This window comes from Rutidosis leptorrhynchoides, chromosome 9 (genome assembly GCF_046630445.1).
Source record: "Rutidosis leptorrhynchoides isolate AG116_Rl617_1_P2 chromosome 9, CSIRO_AGI_Rlap_v1, whole genome shotgun sequence".
Taxonomy (NCBI): domain Eukaryota; kingdom Viridiplantae; phylum Streptophyta; class Magnoliopsida; order Asterales; family Asteraceae; genus Rutidosis; species Rutidosis leptorrhynchoides.
The window spans coordinates 40,296,959-40,323,285 of record NC_092341.1 but is presented as its reverse complement, the minus strand read 5'-3'; the positions used below and the strand labels follow the sequence as shown (position 1 = coordinate 40,323,285).

General features: G+C 34.9%; 3 protein-coding genes and 2 long non-coding RNA genes across 5 annotated transcripts; 4 read left to right on the top strand and 1 right to left on the bottom strand.

Annotated features, from left to right (window-relative positions):
• The first annotated feature begins 378 nt into the window (after positions 1 to 378).
• Positions 379 to 4,974, top strand: LOC139867968 (gamma carbonic anhydrase-like 2, mitochondrial). Its single transcript, XM_071856310.1, has 2 exons — positions 379 to 460; positions 4,598 to 4,974. Exons 1-2 carry the CDS (start codon positions 379 to 381, stop codon positions 4,972 to 4,974), a joined length of 459 nt encoding a protein of 152 aa, XP_071712411.1.
• Positions 4,975 to 7,207: 2,233 nt separating this feature from the next.
• Positions 7,208 to 7,507, top strand: LOC139867063 (uncharacterized). Its single transcript, XR_011765739.1, has 2 exons — positions 7,208 to 7,296; positions 7,391 to 7,507. It is a non-coding gene; the product is annotated as an uncharacterized lncRNA (long non-coding RNA).
• Positions 7,508 to 8,875: 1,368 nt separating this feature from the next.
• On the top strand, positions 8,876 to 14,082 carry LOC139867967 (uncharacterized). The gene is made up of 5 exons (XM_071856309.1): positions 8,876 to 10,026; positions 10,103 to 10,468; positions 10,865 to 11,213; positions 13,582 to 13,632; positions 13,984 to 14,082. The coding sequence occupies exons 1-5, from the start codon at positions 8,876 to 8,878 to the stop codon at positions 14,080 to 14,082; spliced, it is 2,016 nt and encodes a 671-aa protein (XP_071712410.1).
• A 58-nt stretch (positions 14,083 to 14,140) lies between these two features.
• Positions 14,141 to 15,303, top strand: LOC139867062 (uncharacterized). The gene is made up of 3 exons (XR_011765738.1): positions 14,141 to 14,246; positions 14,339 to 14,443; positions 14,918 to 15,303. It is a non-coding gene; the product is annotated as an uncharacterized lncRNA (long non-coding RNA).
• Positions 15,304 to 15,677: 374 nt separating this feature from the next.
• LOC139866024 (UDP-arabinopyranose mutase 1-like) lies at positions 15,678 to 18,292 on the bottom strand. Its single transcript, XM_071854155.1, has 3 exons — positions 17,863 to 18,292; positions 16,849 to 17,099; positions 15,678 to 16,393 (listed from the first exon to the last, which is right to left on the bottom strand). Exons 1-3 carry the CDS (start codon positions 18,184 to 18,186, stop codon positions 15,862 to 15,864), a joined length of 1,107 nt encoding a protein of 368 aa, XP_071710256.1. The 5' UTR covers positions 18,187 to 18,292; the 3' UTR covers positions 15,678 to 15,861.
• Positions 18,293 to 26,327: the final 8,035 nt, after the last annotated feature.

The following is a 26,327-nucleotide window of genomic DNA, read 5'->3' as shown; positions in this document are numbered from 1 at the left end:
AAAACGTATCATATAGAGGTCAAATACCTCGCAATGAAATCAATGAATGACGTATTCGGCCAAATGGATTTGGAGCGATCGTCACAACATGTCGCTGGGTTTTGGTACAGTTAGACAAATGCATAAAGGCTTCAATCATCGTAGCAATCAATCAACATCATTCATCATCAACACTTTGATCATCATCTTTATCATAAACGTTGTAACCTCTCACCAAGATTATAATAGCATTACAATCATCACAGAACTACAAACAGTCACATAAAACACAGCAGTTTGCACGTGATCATCATCTTCGTTGTTTTCTTTGAAAAAAAAAATAATCACGAGTGGCAGTGGGGTGGCCTTCGGTGGTGGTTTAGGTGGTGAGAAGTTGAGATGAATAAGAGATGGTTGCAGTCATTTGGACAGAATATTGCAGCACTAACCGAGGTGATGGAGGTGATTTCGGGTGTTCATGGTGATTGTTCAAAGGTTTGGTGATGGTGGGTTTGTAAAAGGTGGTGGTTGTCGTGAAAGTTGGGGGAGGAGTATAAGGTGGTGGTCGTGATATGGTGTTGCAAGTGGTCGTACATGGTGTGTCGTAGGGTGGCGGGTTTGGTTTTGGTAACATAAACCCGGCATCAGTAGTAGTGGTTAGCTACAATTCGAGCAAGAAGATGATGGTGGTTGGGTCTTGATCCAAAATAGAATCAAAATGTTTGGGTAGTTGTAATATATATGTAAGGCATTATGTATATATATAGAATGGGTTAGTTTTAATTTAATCATAAACGTGCAATGTACCTATTTTATAATTATATGATGAAAAGCAAAAAAGATATCAATCAAATAATCAATCATAAATTTAGCAGCCGTATTTGAAATAAATTAAAATTATAATTAGTATTAAATTAAAATTTCGTGTTGATCTGAGATGCGAATGATGGACGAGTGATTAGGTGGATGGAGCATGTGAAATTAATTGTGAACATGTTGACATAAAATATTCAACAACTTGTATGTGTATGTGGGGTTTGTTTGCTCTACTTGGACGTTTTCGTCAAAAGAAGACATGGGACAATTTGAATATAAAAATCACTTATTGGCTTATTACCACATGGGTTTATTATTAAACGAATCTTGATATGTAGTGTGTTTGCATGGGTTCACAAGAGAAAGAAAATTATTGACCAATCACATAATATGACAAGTTATAATGCAGAAAGGGAGATGTGGTTTGTCATCCCACTAAGTGCATGTATGTATATAATAATAATAAAATAAACTAACAATAATAATTATAATATATACTAAATAAAAAATAAAAACGTGTAATAAAAGTTTGCAGCCATATTGATTGTCCTTACACTACCGACATGAATTCACGGAATGATATTTCGTAGTCCGTTGCTAAACAGTTAGTATATAAAAGTGTTCCTAAAAATTCCATATTTTTAAATTAACTATATTTATTTATTTTGGTCATTATGGTATAAAATTCAGTCATTAACTATTAAATAAAAATTATATTAATTATCCACTCCCAATCTCAAGTAAAATATAAAAAGTTTTAAAATTAAATAACTAGATCCTAAATACATTTTTAGTAAGTCTAAAATTTATAGAACTCATTTTCGAATCACCGTTTATTTTAAAATCATATAAGTTTGAATTTAACTTACTTAATATCAATCGGAACATCAAACGAGCATTACAATCATTTAATATTTATTTTTAATATACTTAATTTATATATAGAGATATATTTTAAATAAATTATTATAATATCCTATTTATATCTTATTAATTTTTAATAACAACAACATATAATACTTCAAATTATATTTTGAATTATTATTTATATATACATACACACATATCTATTTACAATTAATTGTTCGTGAATCGTCGAGAACAGTCGAAGGTCATTTGAATATATGAACATCGTTTCAATTTTTTTTTTTTTTTTTAGACTCAACCATTACATACTTTGCTTATCGTATCGAAATCATATAAAGATTAAGTTTAAATTTAGTCGGAAATTTCCGGGTCGTCACAGTACCTACCCGTTAAAGAAATTTCGTCCCGAAATTTGAGTAAGGTGGTCATGGCTAACAATAAAAATGTTCTCATGACGAATATGAGTCGATAAATAGAGTTTTATTATCATTGAGTAATATAGATAAAATTACAAGTTAATTATACACGTAAATATAATATATTATATAATTAATTATTTAAATTATATATATTATATTTATATTTTATTATGTCGACGAACTAGATTACAAACAAGTTGTGAGCTGGAGAATCTTCCCATGCGATCGCATGGGAAATGGTCATGAAGGCCATGCGATCGCATGGCAGTCTGGGTCAGGCACTCTCTATAAATTCGATCGATTTCAGCTCAGTTTTACACACTTATATATTCATTTTACTCCATAAATATTTATTATTATTATTATTATTATTATTATTATTATTATTATTATTATTATTATTGTTATTATTATTATTATTATTATTATTATTATTATTATTAAGATTATTATTATTATTAATCTTATTATTATTAGTATTATTAATTAGTATTATACATAAAATACTACGACGAAGTCATGAGCGTGTCACTTTTAAAATGGTTTTCAAGCGGGATAGAGTTAAGGAAATTATGGGTTATTTCCAAGGCGGTTATGGGAAATGTTCGGGGGTATATTCGCGAGTCAAACCTAGTGTTTATCATCTCCGTTACGTCTACGTACTTTCCTACAATATTGAATCTCAATATTGATACGTAAGCACTTATATTTTATCTTTTATATATTAATTGTGTATCCATGTCTAGTGCTCGAGTATATATATTTAGACATGCTTGTATGCTTAATTTCGTCGTTAAACAGTTATATTGAATCACGAATTAAATACATATTACTGGTAAAAGGTATATGATATACATGTTTTCGGAAAGCTGGCGAAAAATCAATAACTTTTCATTTAGATATCGAATAATTTCGATGAACGGATTAAAAGATATGGTCAACTGAATTATGATTGACGTTAATTGAAATTGCTTTTGAACCTGCAATTAAGATTTAAACAAATGGTTTACGAGATTAGTAAAATGGATTTTTAAATATTACTAACCGTGTAAATAAATCCTTATATACGGTACGTCTCGTTTTGTTAAACTGTTGTCAAAATTGACCTTTTGAAACGAAATTGGATAACTTTTGTATGTCGATCTCGAGCATTAGGATTGTGATACACTATGACCAGACCTAGCTTGATAGACATTTATTGACCAACATATGTTCTCTAGGTTGAGACCTACGATTATTTGATATACCAAGTTTCGGTCACAATACGATGAACAACTTTATGTGCTGCTAAGGTGAGTTTCATTTGCTCTCTTTTTAATTGCTTTTGCAATATATATTTTTGGGCTGAGAATACATTCAATTTATTTTAAACGCAATGGATACAAGTACATACTAAATTCTACACCGAGTTTGAACCGAAAATCCCTTAGCTTTGGTAACTAGTAACTGCCAGTTATAAGAACTGGTGGGCGCGAGTAGTTATATATGGATCCATAGGGTTTGACATCCCCGTCTGTTCCAGGTATAGAAAGAAACTCTAGCCTGAACTATAAAACAGACGTATGCTATTTGAAGTTAGTACACGTTGGATTGCGTGTATTGTACATGTTGGTTGCATGTTAAACGAGGGGTACTTATTATAGACGTTAAGGCTTGGTTACCAGGGTGCTCATTCTTGTAGAACATTTTGATAAACGTTTATGGATGAAACAATTGAAATCTTGTGATCCATCTTTATATACAAATTATGCGAAACATACAAACTATGAACTCACCAACCTTTGTGTTGACACTTGTTAGCATGTTTTTTCTCAGGTTCCCTAGAAGTCTTCCGCTGTTTGCTTATATGATAGACAAGCTATGTGCATGGAGTCTTACATGGCATATTTTTCAAGAAAACGTTGCATTCACCAATTCATCACCATGTACCTTATTTTGACTGCATTGTCAACGAAAGCACTATTGTAAACTATTATATACGGTGATTGTCTATGTGTAGAAATCATCAGATGTCGAAAACCTTTGTTTTAAATATACATTTATGGTGTGCCTTTTCAAAAGAATGCAATGTTTACAAAACGTATCATATAGAGGTCAAATACCTCGCAATGAAATCAATGAATGACGTGTTCGTCCATATGGATTTGGAGCGATCGTTACAAGAAGAGAGTAGAGGATTAGAGGGGATAGTACAGTTATAATTTGTTAACAACACTCTCCGCCCATATTTGGGCGGATTAGGAAGGATAGTAAAACACTCCCATCCCCTTTCTTTTCAACTCCTTTCCGCTTAAAAATAAACTCGAGAATACAGCGTATGTTTCCACTTAATCCTAGTCTTTTGATTAAAATTTTGTAACTCGATATATTTCGCTAAATATTGTGACACCAACCATTTTAAATCCTAAATACGCCACTGATAGTGATGACTGATAACAAACTATTTATCACAAATGTGTTGCATGTTACTAAAACATGGAACTATTTCTAATGTTAATATGTGGTTCGGTTTACAGGTTTACCAGCTGAGACTATGATCGAAAGGTTTGTGAGAGTTGGAGCCTACTGCCTATTAAGGTCATGCACAATTGAGCCAGAGTGTATAATTGGGCAACATTCAATACTAATGGAAGGGTCATTAGTTGAGACCCACTCTATACTCGAAGCTGGATCCGTTTTGCCACCTGGAAGGCGAATTCCATCTGGAGAATTATGGGCGGGTAATCCAGCAAAGTTTGTTAGGAAACTGACTCATGAAGAAACCCTAGAAATTCCTAAACTTGCAGTTGCCATTAATGACCTGAGTAAAGAATATTTTAACGAGTACTTGCCTTACTCAACCATATATTTGGAGGTCGAGAAGATGATGAAGTCTCATGGGATTTCGATTTGAAAACAACTCTTGTTTGTATCAAGTGTGTTTTAAAAAGGAAGAAATAAGAAAGTATTTAAGGGGATTCTTTTAAATGAGTTTGCTTGTTTTGTATCTTGATTATATAGGCCAGCGAGGGAACTGATTTCCGGCTCCCTGTGATATCAAACTTCACAGTGTGTTTGTATTTGTTGTTTACAACCCCGTTGATGCAATTATGAACTAGTTCTCAGGTGTTATTATTTTATTAATATATTTATAACAGTTAATGTATATATTTTTTTTTATCTATAACTCAACTAAATATATCTACACCTGAAAACCAAGAGGTTCCCAAACTGTTAACTGTACCACGTCATCAACATTCTGGTATCGGTAGTAACACATTGAGTACTTTGTATGGTAATAACCCTTCCAAAATATACCATTTTATTCAGCCATCAATACATTAACTACAACAAACCCAAAACCCATACCAAAGCTAAGCAATTACACCCATTGAGTCAACTTTCACTAAATCAACAAACATACCCTTGCCAAACACGATTGAGTTTGATCTGGACCATTATGGCAAATAAAATGTAGTTAAATCCGGATAATTAGATGATTAATTCATACATGTCTTTGTTGATTTTAAGGATTCAGATGAGAAAAAAGTAGATGAAGAGAAGAGTGACTTTGAAACTAAGACCGAAAATAATGTCATAATTTGGAATATGCCACTTTTGTTAGGTGATGTTGAACTTAAAAGCACGTCTCATACGACATGTACGTATGTAAGATATGATTTGAAGTATGACATTCGAAAATGTCAGAATTTGTTCAGCAATTACACACTAGATGCTTATAGAAAACCTCCCGATTATGCCAATCAAAATAGACAAAACAAGGTACACAGCTAAGCGACACGCGAGTGGACATGTAGTGCTTATAAAATCATAATGTGTGAAAACGTTTGCGTCCGAAAATTGGTTGACATACACAAATGCTATCAGACACAAGTATTTGGCAACAAGAAGCATGCAAATAAAAGTGTTCCACGTCATATTTTGGATAAAATGGTGCCTAAATCGAAGCTACGGATCCAAACACATGATGTTTTTAAGTTTTGAGTTCATGATCTAGAAAAATTTCAGTAATTTCCGGTTTAGGCCATTCACAAGGTAGCAAGATCACCTTGCGACCAGTCGTTCGCAATTTTTCAAGGCCACAAGACCCCACAAGACTTACGATTTGAAAGAGCGTTTTTGCAATAATTTTTTAGGGCATAATGTCTTATTTTGTTTAATTAATAAATTTGCATTTTGGTTAATATCCAATACCAAAACATATCCAAAAGTTTTTATATGTTGGGCCTTAAAAATATTGCCTGATCCAAAAGCCCAAACATTTCCAAGTTTTTGAAAGTGCACCCTTTTTCATTTTGTCGAATCCAGTCGCCATATCTACGGTTTCCGCCATAGATTCTAAACTTTAAGTTTTTTTTTTTTTTTTTTTTTTTTTTTTTTTTTTGCTTTTGATTCGCAATAAAATTACATTTTCTTCCTTCGTTTAGTGCCTGTTTGACTTATCTCCGAGATGAACGGCGAAGAGTTGACCGAACAGGAAACCGCTTTGTATGATCGTCAAATTAGGGTTTGGGGCGTTGACGCCCAAAGAAGGTACTCACATAATCACTTCTTAAATACAATTTATATAGTTTATTTCTAGATTATAATTATTTATTGTTAAATATTAAAATGTAATTGTTTAATTCGTTTTAGGCTCAGCAAATCTCACGTGTTTGTTAGTGGACTCAAAGGCACAGCTGTAGAGGTTCAATTTGTTCCAGTTTATGTATTTAAAATTTGAAATATAAATAACATGATAATTGCATAGTGTGTTGAATGGATGATTTTGAGCTGTGTGATGTTTTTATTTTTGGGGATATTGAAAAGTAAATTCTAGGGTTTTAAATTGGCTTAGGGTTTATATGTATGCAGTTCTGCAAGAATATTGTACTAGCAGGAGTAGGAAGTTTGACATTGAACGATGATAATCCGGTCACAGATGAAGCACTTGCTGCTAACTTTTTGATTCCGTTTGACGAAAACATGGGCGGTGGAGGTTCGCTCGGGGAGCTTTGTTGTGATTCGTTGAAGGACTTTAATCCTATGGTTCATGTATCTGTTGAAAAAGGTATGGCATTTTGTCTCATTAATTACAAGTGTTTAATCCTAATTGTCTATATGCTATAATCAGCTTGTGATAATTGGTTGTACAGGTGATTTGGCCAGCTTTGATGTTGAATTCTTTGAGAAGTTTGATATCGTTGTTATTAGTTCTTGCTCACTTGCAGCTAAAGTATGGTTCTTTTCTACAGTTGCTTTCAAAATTGTCAAGTTAATATAGTTATTTAGTTGGATCTATACGAACTAATCTCATTCTTATGATGCAGAAATCAGTGAATGAGAAATGCCGCAAGCTGTCGAAACGAGTTGCATTTTACACTGTGGATTGTAGAGACTCGTGTGGTGAAATATTTGTGGATTTGCAGAAGTATACTTATGCCAAGGTGATTCATATTGGTTCATTATTTTATTTACTTGAGTAAATTTCTGGTTATTCTCATGATCTCATTCATTGATGAACATAATGTCGCTAACTTTATACTTTTGAGCCTCAGCCTAGCGTTAAAACTAAAACATATTCTTATATCAATGACATAAAAAGTTTGGCCTATGGACTATTTCTCAGTTAGACCTGATTTCTCATATGACAGGTTGTTGCAGTTATTGTTAACTGGTGTGATTTGATTACATCTGTTAATTTGCATGATTAATTAATTATTAATTAATTAATCAGACTGATGTCAAATAATAATCAATATATGTGATACATGCGTATTGTGTCTGGCTCTCAGAACATCTGAAAACTTGTTTTCTCGACTGGGTTATTTCTACTCCCTTTTTACCTCTTTCTAATTCACAGATTAATTATCTACACTACGTTCATATTATTACTTATTGCCATTAATTTTTGTGGTATGCTCACTTTGCTATCAATATTAGTGCTGCACTTGCTTCCCTGATATTAAATTCTCTAACTGTTATACTAAAATTAATTATTAATTTTAAATCAAATATATTATATTAATTAGATATTCGATCAATATATACTCACCTCAATTTCATTATTAGCCACAGCAAGCTTACATTGAAAAGCTGTCTTCTCAAGTTTATCTTTATACAAGTAAGAAATTGGTATAAATCTGCCTTATTAGCCACAACTGGAAGACGAATCAACTGTTGTTGCAAATCCGGTGGAAGCTGACAACAAATTTGCTTTACTCAGTTACTTAAATATTCTGTCACTTTCCTTTTTTGGAGCACATTATTCATTTATCATAACGTCTGATCTACGCACCCACAATTTCACCACTTATCAATTTGGATCCGATCAATTACTTGTCAATACCTTTTCAATTAGGGCACAAAATTCTCAGATCTGAAGGTAACATAACGGATCTACTAGCGAGGGTTTGTAGTAAACGAGAAACCTCGCCATTTTCGCCGTCTGCTGCCTTGGAGCTGCCGGAAATCACTGCTGCCGGAAATCTCTCCTGCCGGAAACTCCTTGTCTTTACAAGGCTGTGTTTGGCTCTCTGATCCCTTTTCCTTAAGTCCATACTCTGTGATATTTCTGCTTTACTTTTTCGCTGTATTTGCGTATTCATATCCTTGAGGTTTTCAAAGTTGTGTTTATTAATTATATCCTTGACTATTATTATTATTATTATTATTATTATTATTATTATTATTATTATTATTATTATTGTTATTATTATATTATATTTTTATTTTTATATTATATTGCCACTTCTGCCTTTTCCCTTTTGTTTATTATATAGGGTAAGATAGACTCTAGTCGTAGTGATGGTCACATGAGGTCATGTCCTTCGAGCTTAGGGGCGGCTAGGTCTAGAAGGGGTAGAGATTTTCGTGTTAGGATTAGAGTAGGTAGTTGGAATGTAGGAAGTTTGACGAGCAAATCCCGTGAACTTGTAGAGACGTTACTTAAGAGTAAAGTGGACATATTGTGTGTTCAAGAGACCAGATGGAAGGGTGAAGAGGCGGTTGACATTGGTGACTACAAGTTGTGGTTTTCGGGTTCCAGAGTAGCTAGAAACGGGGTAGGGATCTTTATAGGGCCCCGTCATAAGGATAATATTGTGGGTGTGGGTAGGTGTAGCGATAGGATTATGTCGGTTAGGTTAGTTATCCAGGAGGAGTCTTACATGGTTATTTGCGCTTACGCACCTCATGCTGGTTTAGGCGAAGAAGAAAAAAGTCGCTTTTGGGAATCGTTAGATGAAGTTGTGAGGAGTTGCCCCGCTGATCATCGATTACTTATTGGGGGAGACCTTAATGGACATATAGGAACGATTTCAGACGGATATGCGGGTGTCCATGGGGGCTTTGGGTACGGAGTTCGAAATGAAGAAGGACGCTCCATTCTCGAATTCGCTGTTGCCCACGATTTGGTTGTTGCAAACTCTTTCTTTAGGAAGACGGAAGCTCATCTAGCAACCTTCCACAGTGGAGGTCATAGTACTCAGATTGATTATTTGCTGCTTCGCAAAGGGGACCTTAGGACCTGCAGAGACTGTAAAGCCCTGACTACCTGGACCTGTTCCACTCAACACAGACTTTTGGTCATGGACTTGGTTCCGCAGAGACGGGTTACTAGGAGAGGGAGACCCACCCAACCTAGGATCCTTTGGAAGAATCTGAATGAAGAGAAAGCCGAAACTTTCAAAGCATCTGTTTTGGAAAGAGTAGAGGCAGTAATGGATACTGTTACTCATGGGGATGCAGATCAGATGTGGAATAGTTTCGCATCAACTATTAGAGATGTCGCCAAGGAAACCTTAGGTGTGGCAGTAGGGACATCGAGAGGACACAAGTCTTGTAGAGAATCATGGTGGATTAGTGATGAGGTTCAAACCAAAGTCGCACTTAAGCAACTGAGGTTTAGGGAGCTCGTTACATGTCGGGACGGGACACGTGATGACAGAACTAGGGCAGAAGAAAGGTATAAAGAAGCTAAAAGAGAAGCTAAGAAGGCCGTTGCCCGTGCAAAAAGATAAAGCGTATGAAGTTTTGTATAGGAAACTAGACTCCAAAGAAGGAGCAAATGATATTTACAGGATTGCTAAAGCTAGGGAGCGTAGGAGGAGGGATATAGATAACATCAAGTTCATCAAGGATGAAGCCGGTCAAACCATAGTAAAGGAAGACGAAATTAGGAAAAGATGGGAAGGGTATTTCCAATCTCTTTTCGTGGGTGAAGGACCCGGGCGCCAAGAGGACCCGCAGGACTTGGGAATAGGACATTTCCAGAACAACAATTTCTGTAGGAGAATCAGTCAGGAAGAAGTAAGATCGGCACTACGAAAGATGGGTAGAAACAAAGCTGTTGGACCAGACCAGATCCCAATAGAGGCGTGGCGGTGCCTAGGCGAGGATGGTGCCAGGTGGTTGACGTGTCTTTACAATAAGACGCTTAGAAGTTATAAAATGCCTACGGAATGGAGACTCAGCGAGATTATCCCCATTTACAAAAATAAAGGGGATGCCCAAATCTGTGGTAATTATAGAGGCATAAAATTACTTAGTCATACTATGAAGCTTTGGGAGAGAGTGATTGAGACTAGACTCCGACGCGAAACTACGGTTTCCGAAAACCAATTTGGTTTCATGCCAGGGCGCTCTTCGATGGAGGCAATTCATATTTTAAGAAGCGTTATGGAGAAGTATAGGGAGAAACAAAAGGGTCTAGAGATGGTCTTCTTAGACTTGGAAAAGGCCTATGATTGCGTACCGCGAAAGTTGATTTGGAAGACCCTTAACGTTAGGGGTATCCCAAGTAGATATATTAGAGCTATTATGGATATGTACGATGGGGCGAAGGCCTGCGTTCGGACGCCTGTGGGAAACACAGAGTATTTCCCGATAGAAGTAGGGTTGCACCAGGGATCGACCCTTAGTCCTTTCCTTTTTGCTTTGATCCTCGACGAGCTGTATCGAGGAATACAAGAGAACATCCCTTGGTGTCTGATTTTTGCCGATGATATCGTGCTTGTATCGGAAACAAAGGATGAGCTTAATAGAAGGCTAGAACAATGGAGGGAAGCCCTAGAACAAAATGGGCTACGGATCAGTAGACAAAAGACGGAATATCTTAGTTGCGAATTCGGTAGGACTGATGATGAACTTAATGTTGGAGGGAACATCAGCATTGGGGACCAGATCTTGCACCCACAAGAGTCGTTTAGATATCTAGGCTCGGTCCTCCACAAATCAGGGAGGATAGATGAGGACGTGACTCATCGTATTAAGGTAGGTTGGTTGAAGTGGAGAGCAGCGAAAGGGGTTTTGTGCGACAAGAAGATACCACTCAAATTGAAAGGAAAATTCCTCAAGGTGGCAATCAGACCTGCCATGTTGTACGGATCAGAATGTTGGCCAATGACGAAGGCCCAAGAGAGAAGGATGGAGGTGGTAGAAATGAGGATGCTTAGGTGGACGTGTGGTAAAACCATGCTAGATATGATACCAAATGGTGTGTTTAGGGAAAAACTTGGAGTCAGTAGCATCATCGACAAGCTAAGAGAAGAACGACTTCGTTGGTTTGGGCATGTGATGAGACGACCACGTATTGCCCCGGTTAGGAGAGTTGAGGCACTCACGGTAGATGGTGTAAGGAGAAGGGGTAGACCTACTCGTAGGTGGATGGATAGACTAAGACTCGACATGAGGGAGCTTTCGTTGACCGAGGACATGACTTCTGATAGGGATGCGTGGAGAGCTAGAATAAGAATAGTTGAGTAGGGCTACTTTTATTATTATTATTGTTATTGTTATTGTTATTGTTATTACTGTTATTACTGTTATTACTGCTATTACTGCTATTACTGTTATTATTCTTACTATTACAATTATTAGTATTGTTATTGTTATTATTATTATTTTTTGTATCACTATTATTAATTATTAGTGTATTAGTATTTGTATTACAAATATTTATTACTATTAATATTTATATGAACTATTATTATTACTATTATTTGTATTACTATTACTATCGTTTTTATTAGTTTTATGTATTGTTACTAATAGTATTAAATGAGTATGTTTTTGGTATCTTTGGTTTTGGATGTATGCATGCTTGCTTGGTTGTTTGTACGTATGCACGTAGGTTCTTGTATGTTTGTATGTACGTATGCATGCATGTAGGTTTTGTAATGAAGGTGTGATGCAGTTACACACGTTTTTATATGTGAGTTTGTTTTTTATGTATGTATATTTGTAGGTAGGTATGTATGTATGCTTGTTTTCTACTTGTCTGCAGGTGTGGTATATTCACTCATGTATGTATGTTTTGCTAATAGGTTTATGTAGGACTGGGTGTTTATGCTATGTATGTATGGTTGTATGTGTGGCTTTATGCATGTATGTATGTACGTAGGTATGTTTCATACTTGTACGTAGGTATGTCTCATGTATTTACGTAGGTATGTCTGGTGTGTATGTAGGTTTAGGTATGTGTGTATGTATGTACGTATGTATGCATGTATGTATGATCAAGTGATTCGCATCGCTCGGTGCATCTTGGGACCATTATGGCTGAGGACGACTTCCCTTGCTCTAGAACTTGGTTGGTTCCTCTTAGTTGGGTGGTTTCGGGGGTGTCTACCGTAAAGGTGCATGAGTGGTTTTTGGTTTGCTAAGGGTGGTTGGCTCTTTGCTTGCGCAACAACTTCCACCCGGCATGCCCTCGAGTTGCTGTCCACAAGGTCTTTTGGCTCTATTTATTGACGCAACGACAAGCGTCGTTTTAGTGGCGTCTTGACTGCCGCTCAGAGCCTAAATTGATTCTTAGGCATGCTTTAAACCCCATGAAAATCTGATTCTACCATTTTCATGGCGTCCCCCCTATATTTTATTATTATTATTATTATTATTATTATTATTATTATTTTTATTATTATTTTTTATTTATCTTTGTATGTTTTAATTTATTTTTTAATTTCTATTTTCTAGTTCTAAAAAAAAAAAAAAAGAGTCTTTTTTTTAGCCGGAGGTCCTCACGGAAGCAATCTCTCTACCCTGGAGTAGAGAGGGGGATGAATTTCCTTTACCGTGGGTGGAGAATTCTCTCGACTCGTGGTAACAGAAACGACTTCTCTTCTAGTTTAGGGTAGAGGAAGGATTGTCTACACCTTACCTCCCCCATACCTCGCAGGCGCGGGATTGGGTATTGTTGTTGTTGTTGTTGTATGCGTATTGTGTCTGGACCCAAACTTATGGATAAGAAAAATTAAATGCTCATGTTATACTGATTTTCTGTACCAGAACTTGATACTTCTTATAGCTAATTCTATTTTTTGTAAATTTAAACACTAGCAAAATCAGTTAGGTTTCCATTTGAAGATCAGAAATTGCATTCCTATAGACTATAGACTGTAGTTGTTTTATTAGCAACACTGTAACGTAATGGTCCTTACCGTAAATTAGCTTCTGGAGACTAGTTCGATTTTTCATGCGTTTGTTATTTAATTATCTTGTTGATTTTAATCTTATGTAGAAAAAGGTTGACGAGACGGTTGAATGCTTGTTGCAGTATCCATCATTTGAGGTATGCCTTGATCAAATAGGGGTCAGGGCGTGGTTTTGTTGGGATCAGAATGATGGTTCATGTTGTTCTGCGTGAAATATACTTGTTTAAAAACAGATACAATGCATTAGTTTAACTAAGTATTGTTTGGTTGTTTGAATCCTTAACAATCATTCACTCATCAACAAACATGTACTTTTCTTCATACATCTGTTTTTAGACCAAACAAGCTCTTCTATTTTCTACATACATGTTTTAGTATATGAAATGGTAAAATTTGTGACATTTAAATTATGTGTGATTTGTTTAGTTAATAATTGCATGTGGTCAAGTATATAGAAAGAACGTCTTATATGATTATTTATTTTACAGGAAGCAATTGCAATACCCTGGAGGTCTCTTCCTAAGCGAGTAGCAAAGCTATATTTTGCTATGAGAGGTACTCCAAACTGTTCAGACTTCTTTTTTTAATTGTTTTGGCATGATTATTTCATTATTATTATTATTTTTTTTAAAAAAAAAAAATTGTAGTCGTAGAAAGGTTTGAGGAGGTGGAAAGGCGCAAACCGGGGGAGACTTCAATTGAAGACCTGCCTAATGTCTTGAAGCTGCGAAATGAACTTTGCCTAGCACATGTACAATACATTAATCTGACTTAATTCCTCGTTAAACTAAATCAATTTAACTTCACTTTTCTTATACATGTTATTATTTGTTGGCGTTGCAGTCGCTTAATGAATCACAGATTCCAGACAGTCTTCTAGAGAGATTGGTTGTTTCAACCCAAGAGTTCCCTCCCGTTTCTGCTATACTTGGGGGAATCCTCGGTCAGGTAAAGTTATATTATTATTAAGTTTGTAAAAGTCGCATGTCGGGGACGTGTTGGTTGCGATGAGGGACGCGTTGGGCGTTGATCAACATTGACTTTAGTATTAATAAATACATTAAACATATATATTACACATAAATATTTCAAACATAGATATATGACACAAAATCTCATCTTAAATAATACTCCATATAAAATTTTTGACCTAATTTTGACTTTGACCGACTTTGATCAGACCCGACTTGGCCGACTCAACCTGACTTTATCCTGACTTTTAAGGTGTTAAAGGGCGAGTCGAAACCGACGTGTTGGGTGACTCGGGTGACTTATACAGCTGTGATTATTATACATTTTACGTGTTAGTGATTTTTTTTTATCTGTTTTGTTTCTATCTTTATCAACAACAACAACAAATTTCTGCTGTGTTTCTATCTTTATGTTCTCTATTATTGACATTGATTTGATATGAACCTACAGGAAGTAATAAAAGCGATATCAGGCAAAGGTGACCCCCTAAAAAATTTCTTCTTTTTCGACTCGGTGGATGGGAAGGGTGTCATTGAAGACATATCTACTACATCTTAAATTTGAGGGTTGATCATCCAAAGGTCAGGTGTGTGTTAACTTTAGAAATTAGCTGAAATGTGTAACGTGAATTGTTAGATCTAAGTAACCCGTGCTTAGGGAATCTTACTTTTATTGGTCCCATGGTTTGATGAGAACTAAATTTGAGTATCATTATGCTGTTAACTTGTAATGCTTCTTGATAATTTAATTGTTTCTTAAACTCTTGCACATGACTTGTACACTAAGCAAAGCGTCGTATGCAGATTTTGAATTCGCAACGTTATAAATTGATAGTACTAGACCTAGTTTGTGCTACATCACTATTGTTTCGATGAACATCTCGATCAACATTCATAACACTAATAATCAATTCTAAACATAACCTAACCACACCTTGAAAAACAAAATTCTCCTGTAAACCATCAAAGAAATTACAGATATATAATAATTTAAATTAAACAGCTCTAGAATTCAAAGGTATTACACAATACAACATCATTATACGCAATACATTAGTTGTTGCTCACTTGCAACTAGAGCAAGGTTCTTTTCAAGGTTCTTTACTCTCACGTTGATATACTCTAGTTATTTAGTTGGATCTATAGCAACTAATCTTGTTGAAAGTATAACACTATATTTATTAATTTTATAAGGGAAGTACAAAGTAAAATAAGTTAACTCTTTAACATCCTCAAAAGATAAACAAAATGCCTCGACGAAACAGTTTCTACAGAAACATTATTCCAACAATAATCATAATCATAATCATAATCATAATTATAGTAAACACTAAAAATTGGTCAACTTATAGCAACCAAAATTGGTCAACTTATAGCAACCAAAATTGTCCAACTTTACTTCTTTTTAGGTGCAGCAGCATCAGCCTTCTTGGCTGGAGCGACTTCAGTTCCATCAGTCGATGGGTTGAGTTCGTTCCAGCAATCGATCCACGTAACCATCTCATCTGCAAGCTTAACGAAATACGGATCAATTGGTCCAAGCTTCTCTTTCACAAGCTTTGAGAGTTCAACGTAGCATTTTTGTGGGGTTGTGCAGTCTTTCGATAAAACAGCAGATTGAAAAAATGGGATGATCTCTTCTTGCCAGTAGATACCCTTGTACTCTTTTTTTAAGTTCACAAACGGGTTGCTCGCTTTGCTATGCCAAAGATACGGTAAACCCGTTTTCACCCCAAGTCCCAAATGGTCACAAATCACCTTAGCACACCATCCAGCCCACATATCGTCGTATCGACCAATGGGCTGACCATCACCCATGAGCCCAAAGTACATAGCCGGCCCGATCAATTCCCTATGGAAACCAAGGTTCATCCCACACATTGGGAACAAAGTTCCTTTGGGGATGGTCAAAACAGCATCTACATACCTGCATCAATCATTAACTATCCGTTATTGTTGCCCGATTAATCCCAATCATTCCTTTTTAAGAACAAACCAATTCTATTTTCCAAAATCCGTTTAATAATCGGCAAATGTTAGTTATAGGTCAAAATCAGAATTGTTGGTCAAAGTCAAGTTTTGGTAAAATGAATTTAAACTAGAATTTTAGAGTTTCTGAACAGATAAATGATCATTATTATGTTTTTAGACAATTATGTTAAAGTTTATGGTTTTCTTCTGTAAATACAGATATAATTTTGAAATTTATCATTTAAATGTATCAAAAGTCCAATCTGATTAAACGATTACTCCCGCCAAAGTCTAGACCGAGTACTCAGCGAGTAGGGAGTCTTCAACCTTGCTATCAGTACTATTCTATCGATCGACAATGTGACTTCATGTATGTTAATTAATTTAAATAAATAAATGAATAATGAAAACCTTGTGTTACGCTCGAGGGGCTTAACTAGCTGAGTCGGTGCATCGTAGTCAGGGATGTTAAGCCAAAGACCATGAGATATCGCAGTCGTAACACCTTCCCTTAAACTAAAAGGGTAACCTCGAACGAAATCGGCACCTTCTCTGTACGGATCATACAATGTGTTGAAAAAGAAAGGTGTTGATGGTGTCAACAGGTTGTTAATATGCTGTGCCAATGCATTGATCTCTTGTCCAGATGGATCCTTAGCCACCTTCACATTCCAACAATTATTATTATTATTTTTAAACAAATTAACAACTTCTTAAAATATGAACATTCTGTCCCCACAAGTATAAATTTTTTTAATATTTTTCCAAATCTAGAACTATGTGTTTGTACTAGTAATAAGTTGCAGTTTATCAAACAATTAAACAATATTACAATACGTATAGCTTAGCTTTTATCTAAAATTAGTAAATTCCACCAAATATCATAAAAACAGAGGTTGAGTCCCACCTAAAATATATAGATCCGTACTGAACTTATTACTAGTACTAAAAGCCACCGAATGTGTATACTATACCTGAAATACACGCATTATCATTTTTGTATATAACATACATAAAAGACATTTAATATTTTTTTCTTGTATTATTATGGTCTATGGTCTATTGCAAATTAGATAGAATTTCTATTATATGTTGAATCCCTAACAATTAGGGACATAGATTTTGTAGTCAAACGTTTAAAAGCATCGATTCTCAATAAAATCATTACTTACATTTTATTAAAAAATTCAAAATATATCTGATAATTATCTGTTTTTTCTATAAATTCAAGATAGTAATAAATAAATGATTAAGGTAATAAAAAGTTATAACTTTAATTTCAAAATATTAACGAGTACTATAATATTTAATGAAATAAGGCTCATATAAATTATTACATGCAGTACAATTATGATCCCTAAGTTAACTGCAGGAAACATTTAAATAAATAAATAAATAAAGATTTAAAGAAAATAGAGAACTTACAAAGCAGTCATCATCAATGGTGAAGATATACTTCTTTTTGGAAACAAGGAAACCAAAGCAACGACAAGCAGAATCCTTAAAAGAAATACAGCTAGCTTTCGGACCTAGGATCCGATTAATATCGTTACGGTTATACAGTTCGTAATCGAATCCTTCGGGTACCCGGATAGTTTTAGTCGGATCTCCATCTTGAACAATGATCAAATGGTATGGTTGAAAAAAGGATCTCCACTGCTCTAAAAAATCAAGGTTTCTTATGGTTGGGATCACGATGTCCAACTCATCGGTCAACGGTGGTTTCACGACGGTCGCCGGCACAGACATGGTGGTGCTGCTTGTGGTGGTGGTAGTGAAGATTTTGTGATAATAATAAAATAATAAATAATTAAATTATTTTTATTTTAATTAATACTGAGGTTTGTTAAGTGATAAAAGAAGGGGGGGGTTATATATAAGGAAGGTAAGGTAGAAATGAAGTCACATGGGTGAGATGGTGAAAACACGTTATGAAAGAAAGGTCTTTTACGAGTACTTTTTATTATTATTATTTTTTTATTTTTACTATTTTTAGAATTATTAGAAATAGAAATTAAACAGCTGTCGAATAAAATAAAGTGAATTTTTTATTTTTTTTAATATATAGTGAAAAGACAGAGCAGTTGAGATGTGAATTATGTGAATGTGTATCCTTTCAAATTATGTTTAATTTCGATCGATTAATCTAAAAAATTAATAAATTTTGCTATCGAAAGTCACAAGGATTGTCTATAGAATGCTTTAGATTGTACAATTTGACAGTGTCATTTTAAAATTAGCAAGTAATTAGTGTGTACAATACATTAAAACAACATGTTAACAACATTTTTAATTACTAGTGTTAGTAAAATTCTAAGATATTACTGTAAAGAATATATATGTAATCAGATGTTACACTTGTTAGTTGATTTTTTGATATAGCAAAATGCATTTTTTTTATTACATTTTGATTAAATTGGTCAAAATATTCACGCCAAAATATAAGTAGAGTACGTTTTAAAGAGAAAAATCGAAAAAAAAAAAAAAAGTATTTGTGACACACGATAAAATCAACAAATACGCATATTACCAATAAAAGAAATTGTACAAATCATGTGTTACACTTCACAAGATAGATCAATTGAATCTTTAGATTGTTATTTTGAGTGTAATAATGAAAGTAAAATCCATGCTTTGAGTAATTTATAACTTGAAAAGAAAAAAGTTAATTATTAAATTTTTTCAATCAAACTCACAAGCCATTGAATTGTCGGTTAAGGAAGAAAAATCAGTAGCTTTTCATTTTTTAAAGCTTCCAATATTCTGATTTGTTTGACTTTGTAGTATATCTATGTACACTTGCTTAAACATTTAGTTACTTTAAAAATATGATGAAACAGAATCTACTTTCTACTGTAATGCTAACCAATTTAGGAGTTGTTTCTTTTTTTCTATTAAGTAGTGTTTCGATTTGCTTCTTAATGAAAAAAATGTCTAATTCTATGTCTTTTAACATACCAATTTTCAGATTAAGTGACAAAGATACATCAATTTTACTTATTAAAGCACTAGATTGGTTCTGGTCCAACTCTGAAATTTCCAAAGGTTGTAACGCATCTTTCTTCACCCTCATCCCCAAAAAACCTAACCCTATTGGCTTGAACGAATATCGCCCTATATGTCTAATTGGAAGCTATTATAAAATTCTTACCAAAATTCTCTCTAACCGTCTTGCCAAAGTCATCCACAAGGTCATTGGGGCTGAACAATCAGCCTTCCTCAAAGGTCGCAACATCCTAGATAGCGTGCTAATCGCAAACGAAATCATAGACGAACTTAAACGAAAAAAACGTAAAGGTCTCATTTTCAAAGTCGACTTCGAAAAAGCTTTTGACTGTATCGAATGGGACTTTCTATTTAACACTATGCACTACATGGGGTTTGGCAATAAATGGATTTAGCTTCATTCGTGCTTGTCTCTCTTCCTCATCTATCTCCGTTTTAATCAATGGCTCTCCCACTGACGAATTCTACCCCGAAAGAGGTATTCGCCAAGGTGACCCAATCTCGCCTTTTCTTTTCATCATCGTCGCCGAAGGCCTTAACATCCTCACTAAACGGGCCTTATCAAGTGATCATCTTCGTGGTATCAATGTTGGCAATGACAATATCTCTGTCACTCACCTTCAGTACGCTGATGACACAATTTTTTTTCGGGGAATGGAGTAAAAGAAATGCTAAACACATTTCCAAACTCCTCAAATGCTTCGAGAAAATCTCTGGTCTCAAAGTTACCAAAGTCCTCAAATGCTTCGAGAAAATCTCTGGTCTCAAAGTTAACTTCCAAAAAAGCAAACTATACGGTGTCGGTATCTCTCCCCAAGAGATCGAAGATATGGCCAATTATATTAGTTGTTCTTCTGGCACCTTTCCCTTCACTTACCTTGGTCTTTCCATTGGTGTGCCTTCATCTCACCCTTCGTCCTGGCAACCTATTGTCGAAAAATTCGACAAAAGACTTTCTGACTGGGTGGCTAAATCGATCTCTTTCGGAGGTCGACTAACACTCATTAAATCTATCCTAAGCAGCATACCACCTTTTTATTTCTCCCTCTTTCACGCTCCCCCCCTCCATCCTTAGCCTCCTTGAATCTAAAAGGCGCAAATTTTTTTGGGGTGGGTCATCAACTGAAAATAAAATTAATTGGATAAAATGGGATCAAATTCTATTACCCTACGACAAAGGTGGTTTAAATGTAGGCTCTCTTTTTAGTAAAAACATCTCACTACTATGTAAATGGTGGTGGCGCTTCAAAAATGAGAAACACGCACTTTGGGTAAAAATTATTACCAGTATCTACGGGGGGGATTGGGGGGGGGGGGGTTGGAATCTAACGTTTCTTGCAGGAATATTTCAGGTCGCACGGTTTGGAAAGAAATTATTAAAGCTGGAAAAATTGCGAACAGCACAGGCGCTTCATTCTCCTCATCCATCACAAAATGTCTCGGGAATGGCGCCTCCATCAATTTTTGGAATGACGCATGGTTCGGTTCGGAACGATTTAGCACACTTTTTCACAGATTATACATGCTTGAGACAAATAAAGATGCTTCAATCGCTGAAAGAATTACACATTGCAATGGATCCCCATTTGGTAATTGGTGTTGGTCAAGGCCTCCTACTGGTCGAGCTACAAACGACCTCATGGAACTAAACAACATTATATCTTCTGTAACTTTATCCGACAGGCAAGACTCCTGGAAATATAATCTAGACCCCACGGGAATTTTCACCACCAAATCTTTGACACTTGTGATCAACTCTCTAAAGTTAGGGAGTAACGCTTTAAGTTTATCGATTCCCCGTAACAAACTCCTTCCGCAAAAAGTATATATCTTCATCTGGCGAGCCATTCAAAAAAAGATCCCGGTTCGATTCGAAATTGACAAAAGGGGCATTGATCTCGATTCCACTTTATGCCCTTTATGTGAATTGGATATTGAAACCACCGAACATATCCTCATTTCTTGCCCCAAAACAGCACTCATATGGAAACTTATTCTTGATTGGTGGGCCCAAGATGTCTCTTTAATCTCCAACCTTAACGACGCCATTATCAATAATCAACCGTTCGCTCTCAACAATTTCGGCTCTTCACTATGGCAAGCAACCAAATAGATATCTTGCTACATAATTTGGAAACATAGGAACCAGAAAGTTTTCTCCAAAAAAACGTGGTCCCCTGGTTCGATTCTATCCGAAATACAAACCCAAAGTTATTGTTGGATTTCTAAAAGATCACGTAAAAAGAAACTAATCGAGTGGCATCAGTGGCTCATAAATCCTTCTTTCTTTGTTGCAGATTCTCCCCACCGTGTTGGGATTGGCTAAACTTCTAATAACACTTACGTGTAACCCACGGATTCCATTTCTTCTATTGAGGGTTTGATTAATCGGGCTAGTTTGTGTAACTTTGTAGGCGCTAGATCGTCACTGTTATCCTCTCTAGTCCGGCTTGTTTCTTTCAAGTTCTTATTCCCTCTTTAGTTTTAGTGGTTTTCGTTGGTTACCCGCGATTTTTTAGCCTCCTTTTTGTAATTCCGTTTCATCAATGTATAGATATGTATAGGGCCTTGTAACTCCATTTTTATTAATGATAAATAATCTTGCTTTTCAAAAAAAAAATTTACTTATTAAATTAAGAGCTGTACAGATCATTAAGTGAAAAGTAAATATGTCCTTAGTAAGTGTTGTAAACTAGATGGATTTGGCTTACCAATCCCGCCTAGTCGGATTCGAAGATAACTTGGCCCGATTGCTTGAATATGCTCAAATCATTCAAACATATCAATTAACGCCAGTCAAAGGGTCGAAATTGATCAAGAGTCGGTGTTATTAAATCAAAATTAGTCCGAATTGATCTATGTTAGTTAACGGCCGATTAATTTCCGTCTAGACCAACTAGTTACGTCCTTATAATTTTTAGATTGGACAGCAACTTTTAAAACCTCGAAATTTACTCATTAATTTGAATGTGGTCTTTATAGTTTTATTAAGCAACGTGACATATAATTGAGGAATTCGATTGAAAGTAAATCTATAAAAATAGTGTAGTATTTAAAATTAGATGAATGCAAGTTTCAAGGAGGTATGGATGAAGTAATGGCGTAAGGGTTACGTACGTAATAAATATAAACGAAGGAAATCAATTAAGGAAGGAGTTACTAGTTTTGCTGGGGTTAGCGCAAATTAATAACATGGTGCATGTGAATGATAAAGGTGGTTCAGGCTCACTATAACTTTTAGACTTGTTGTATCGGTCATGTTGGGACGGCGTGGGGATGACATGGCAAGGGGAAACGCCACCCCTTTTGAAGTATCAATGCGTGGCTGATGGTAAAAAAGAGCTTGGACGTGGCCCTGCAACGCAACAACCCACACCGTGGTTCAATTTAAATTAATTTTTTATTAATTTAAAATATTATTTTATTTCACTTTTTAATACTTAACCCAATTATATTTTAACACATCATCACAATACTTCCAAACAACACCAAAAACCCACACAACCACTACTCCACAAAAACAACTCACACGTCCTAGTCATTAAAAAACAACTCACGCCCCCAACCCACGTCCCAACCACTACAAGTGGTTTTATGGTATTTTCATTTGCAATGTTAAGTTAGACTTAACTCAACTTCCTAGCTATCTATAACTTCCTTTTAATATTTACTTAGTTTAGTGACCCATATATTTACATATTTAGCGAGAAAATTTACATTATAATATATGTTAGTGCATATTTGTAATCCTTTATTCTATATTTATATGCTTATTTCACTCATGTAATGTCGAACTTCTAATAATGTACGTTGACTATTGAATGTTGGTTGATAATCGTAAATGTTAAAATCAATAGTTAAACTGACCTCACAGTCGACAGACTAACTGGGACAGTCAGTCGATCGAATGAGGACAACATCGGTAGATTGGTGTAGGTCGGTGTAAGTTGATCATCGATCGACTATATGAAACAGTCGACTGACTGACAGAGTCAGCCGAGCGACTGTCACTGCAGACAGTATATATACGGGCTTAGGATTACTTTGTCATGTTACACACCATATACAATCCTAAGTCCGTATTGTCGAATTGCTGTCGTCAGGGGACCATTTACCCACTGAATAAAAGCTTCAACGTGTCGATCTAATCTAGTATTCTCATCTAGGTTTGACTCAATCGATTCCAAATGTTAAATTTATTCGATTAAAACTTTTTCCTTTGATTTCCGCCTTAAGATAGAGTTTAGATTGTCTCTAAGATCTAAATATATGTTAAACAATATTACAAATCGTTTTAGTGATAAAGTTCTTAAAGTAAATACATCTATATAAATATCTATATTTAGAACTAAAATTTAAAAGTAAGTAGTTTTGTTAAATAGTATTATCAAGGAAAAATTTAAACAATTATATATATTAATTCGGCATGTATTTCATAAAAGAGAAAGGTTAAATTGATACCGTACATTTTGCTTGAGATAAAACATCACATTTATTAATCATCCTCAAATAAAAAAAGTCAACATAAAAAATTAAAGGTAAAAGTTTTCCTAAATACTTTGTAAGACTAGATCACTCACTAACTTATCCATTGACAACTCTTAGTAGCTAGAGTTGGAAGCTGAAGCTTATTTTTTAAGCTAGAAGCTGGAGCTTATGTTTTATAAGTGTTTGATAAAGTAGCTGGAGCTTATGTATGTAAAATGACATGAATGTATCAAAAAATTAATTTTAAATAATGATTTAAGGGCTAGTAATGTAATTTTACCTTCATAAACTCCCTGACTTATTTTCAAAAGCTACTTCTAGTAGCTTATTTTTACAGAGCTTATTTTTTTCATAAGCTCTGAAATATTTGTCTGCCAAACAAGGTTAAAAGCTGGAGCTTATGAAAATAATAAGCTTAAGCTCTCATAAGCTCCAAGAAACTTGTGTACCAAACATACCCAATTTAGATTCATATTTTGAATCAAATTTATTGCGTTCATGTAATCATTTTGTACTTTCATTCACATTCATAGTCAACCATATCTATACATACAAAAATTTATGTATTCAGTCATATCAATCAATTATAATTTAATTATAATAATTGCATAATTAGATATAAATTACAGTTTTACCTAAATTGACTCAACTCACCCATTTTTACTATCTCGAGAAGGCAAAGAAGATGGGACAAAGGTATACCCTTTGAATATGGAAGGGCATTGATAAATCCAACATTTTTTTTACTTCATCCACCACAACTGTGCATTAATCGGTTATACAGTACAACATGTTAATGCATGATTTATGGTGGATGAAGTAAAAATGATGGTGGATATATCACCCCCTTTTGAATATCAATTAGAGAATTAGGTATTGTAGTTGAGTAGTGAGTAGAGCTTAGGCCCTAAGTTTGTGACTTCCTAAAACAGTAAAACATCATACAAAACTAAACTCGTTGGCAAGGTAACAATTAGGTACAGAGTATTATTATTATATCAACTAATAGTCTAATAGCAGTCTCTGACAATAATTTAAGCTAAGCTAATAACATAACATATTAACATTTAGTAAAGTAATCAAAACGGATCAATACCAAAAAGAAATTCAAAATTTGAAGAAAACAAAAGGGCATTTTCTTATATAGTAAATTGGAGAAATTGCTGCTTGTATTAAATTTAGACCATATGCACATTTTTTATAATATCTCCAAGGAGTCAGAATATCTTCTCAGTTTCATAAAATTTTTATCTCAAATATATATACCTTGCTCATGTTCTCAAACCTACCCCTAATTCTCACCAAGAGTTTCCAAAAATCTTCAACTAACTCATGAATTCTCCCAAATTTATTTAAATTATCAACAACTATTTAATAATAGATGACAAAAGTGCAATAATCATTAAAAAAAAAATTAGCTTATTATAAGGATGATTATCTACTGAAATAAGCTTTTTTTTTTTTTTTTTTGAAAGCCAAACAACTTTATTAAGAAAGAACCAATACAAAGAATTACATAAACAAAGACTCGATAATCGACCCTAACCAAGATTTAAAAGAGCTAAACACGACAAGAAACAAACGAGAAAACGAAGCAAAGACTATACAAGTATCTATAGGCAGAGACACGAAGGTTAATTTTTCGCGAGCAGGAAAAAGCCTTCTTCCACGATTTCCAACTAGGCTAAGAACAACTTATAATTACAGGCAGGGAAAGGAGCCAACTTACAGTACTGCATTATGCAGCGACAAAGCAAATTGACCCTTCCCCTCTTAGTCTCGGCGAAGGTAGAGAATTGGATGAATCCGGCATAAAAACCTGCACATTAACCAATGCCTACTTTTGCTTGGTTAGCATCGAACCATCTCGGATTGGTGATCCATTTTAGCCAGTCTAGATTACCTTTTTTTCAACGACAATTAATCCATTCAAAGCACTTTGATTGTATTTCAGACACTATTTTTGAAGAGCTACGATTTTTATCACTAAAAACACGATCATTACGGTGGATCCAAATGTAATAAGTAGTAGTCATACCACCGCTTGCCGCAGAGAGGACCCTAAATTTGAAATCAGTTGCGGATTCGAACCCTTGGCAAGATCATTGATGCACGAAAGGTATAAGTGGTCTAAACTCCACCATTTTTGAATTCTATTCCAAATGTCCATGGAATTCGAACATTTTAAAAGTGAGTGAAGAAGTGTTTCAATGTCGTCATCACAAACCGGGCACCTAACGGAGTGAAGATCTATGCCCTTTTTATCTAATTCGGATCGGACGGGTAATTTGTTTTGTTTTGCCCTCCAAATGAAGATACCGTTTTTTTGGGGAATGAGTGGGTTGAGGTCAGTAGGGATTCGCGAAGGTTGAGTAGCCGCCGCCAATTTGTTCAAG

Coding starts and splice junctions, on each gene's coding strand:
- LOC139867968 (XM_071856310.1), top strand. CDS start 379: ATGAATAAGAGATGGTTGCAGTCATTTGGACAGAATATTGCAGCACTA. Junction 461..4,597: donor GGTGATTTCGGGTGTTCATG/GTGATTGTTCAA, acceptor TTCGGTTTACAG/GTTTACCAGCTGAGACTATG.
- LOC139867967 (XM_071856309.1), top strand. CDS start 8,876: ATGAGGTCATGTCCTTCGAGCTTAGGGGCGGCTAGGTCTAGAAGGGGT. Junction 10,469..10,864: donor CTAGGCGAGGATGGTGCCAG/GTGGTTGACGTG, acceptor TATCCCAAGTAG/ATATATTAGAGCTATTATGG. Junction 13,633..13,983: donor TGCAGTATCCATCATTTGAG/GTATGCCTTGAT, acceptor TTTATTTTACAG/GAAGCAATTGCAATACCCTG.
- LOC139866024 (XM_071854155.1), bottom strand. CDS start 18,186: ATGTCTGTGCCGGCGACCGTCGTGAAACCACCGTTGACCGATGAGTTG. Junction 17,100..17,862: donor CCATTGATGATGACTGCTTT/GTAAGTTCTCTA, acceptor TGGAATGTGAAG/GTGGCTAAGGATCCATCTGG. Junction 16,394..16,848: donor CCCCTCGAGCGTAACACAAG/GTTTTCATTATT, acceptor TGATTGATGCAG/GTATGTAGATGCTGTTTTGA.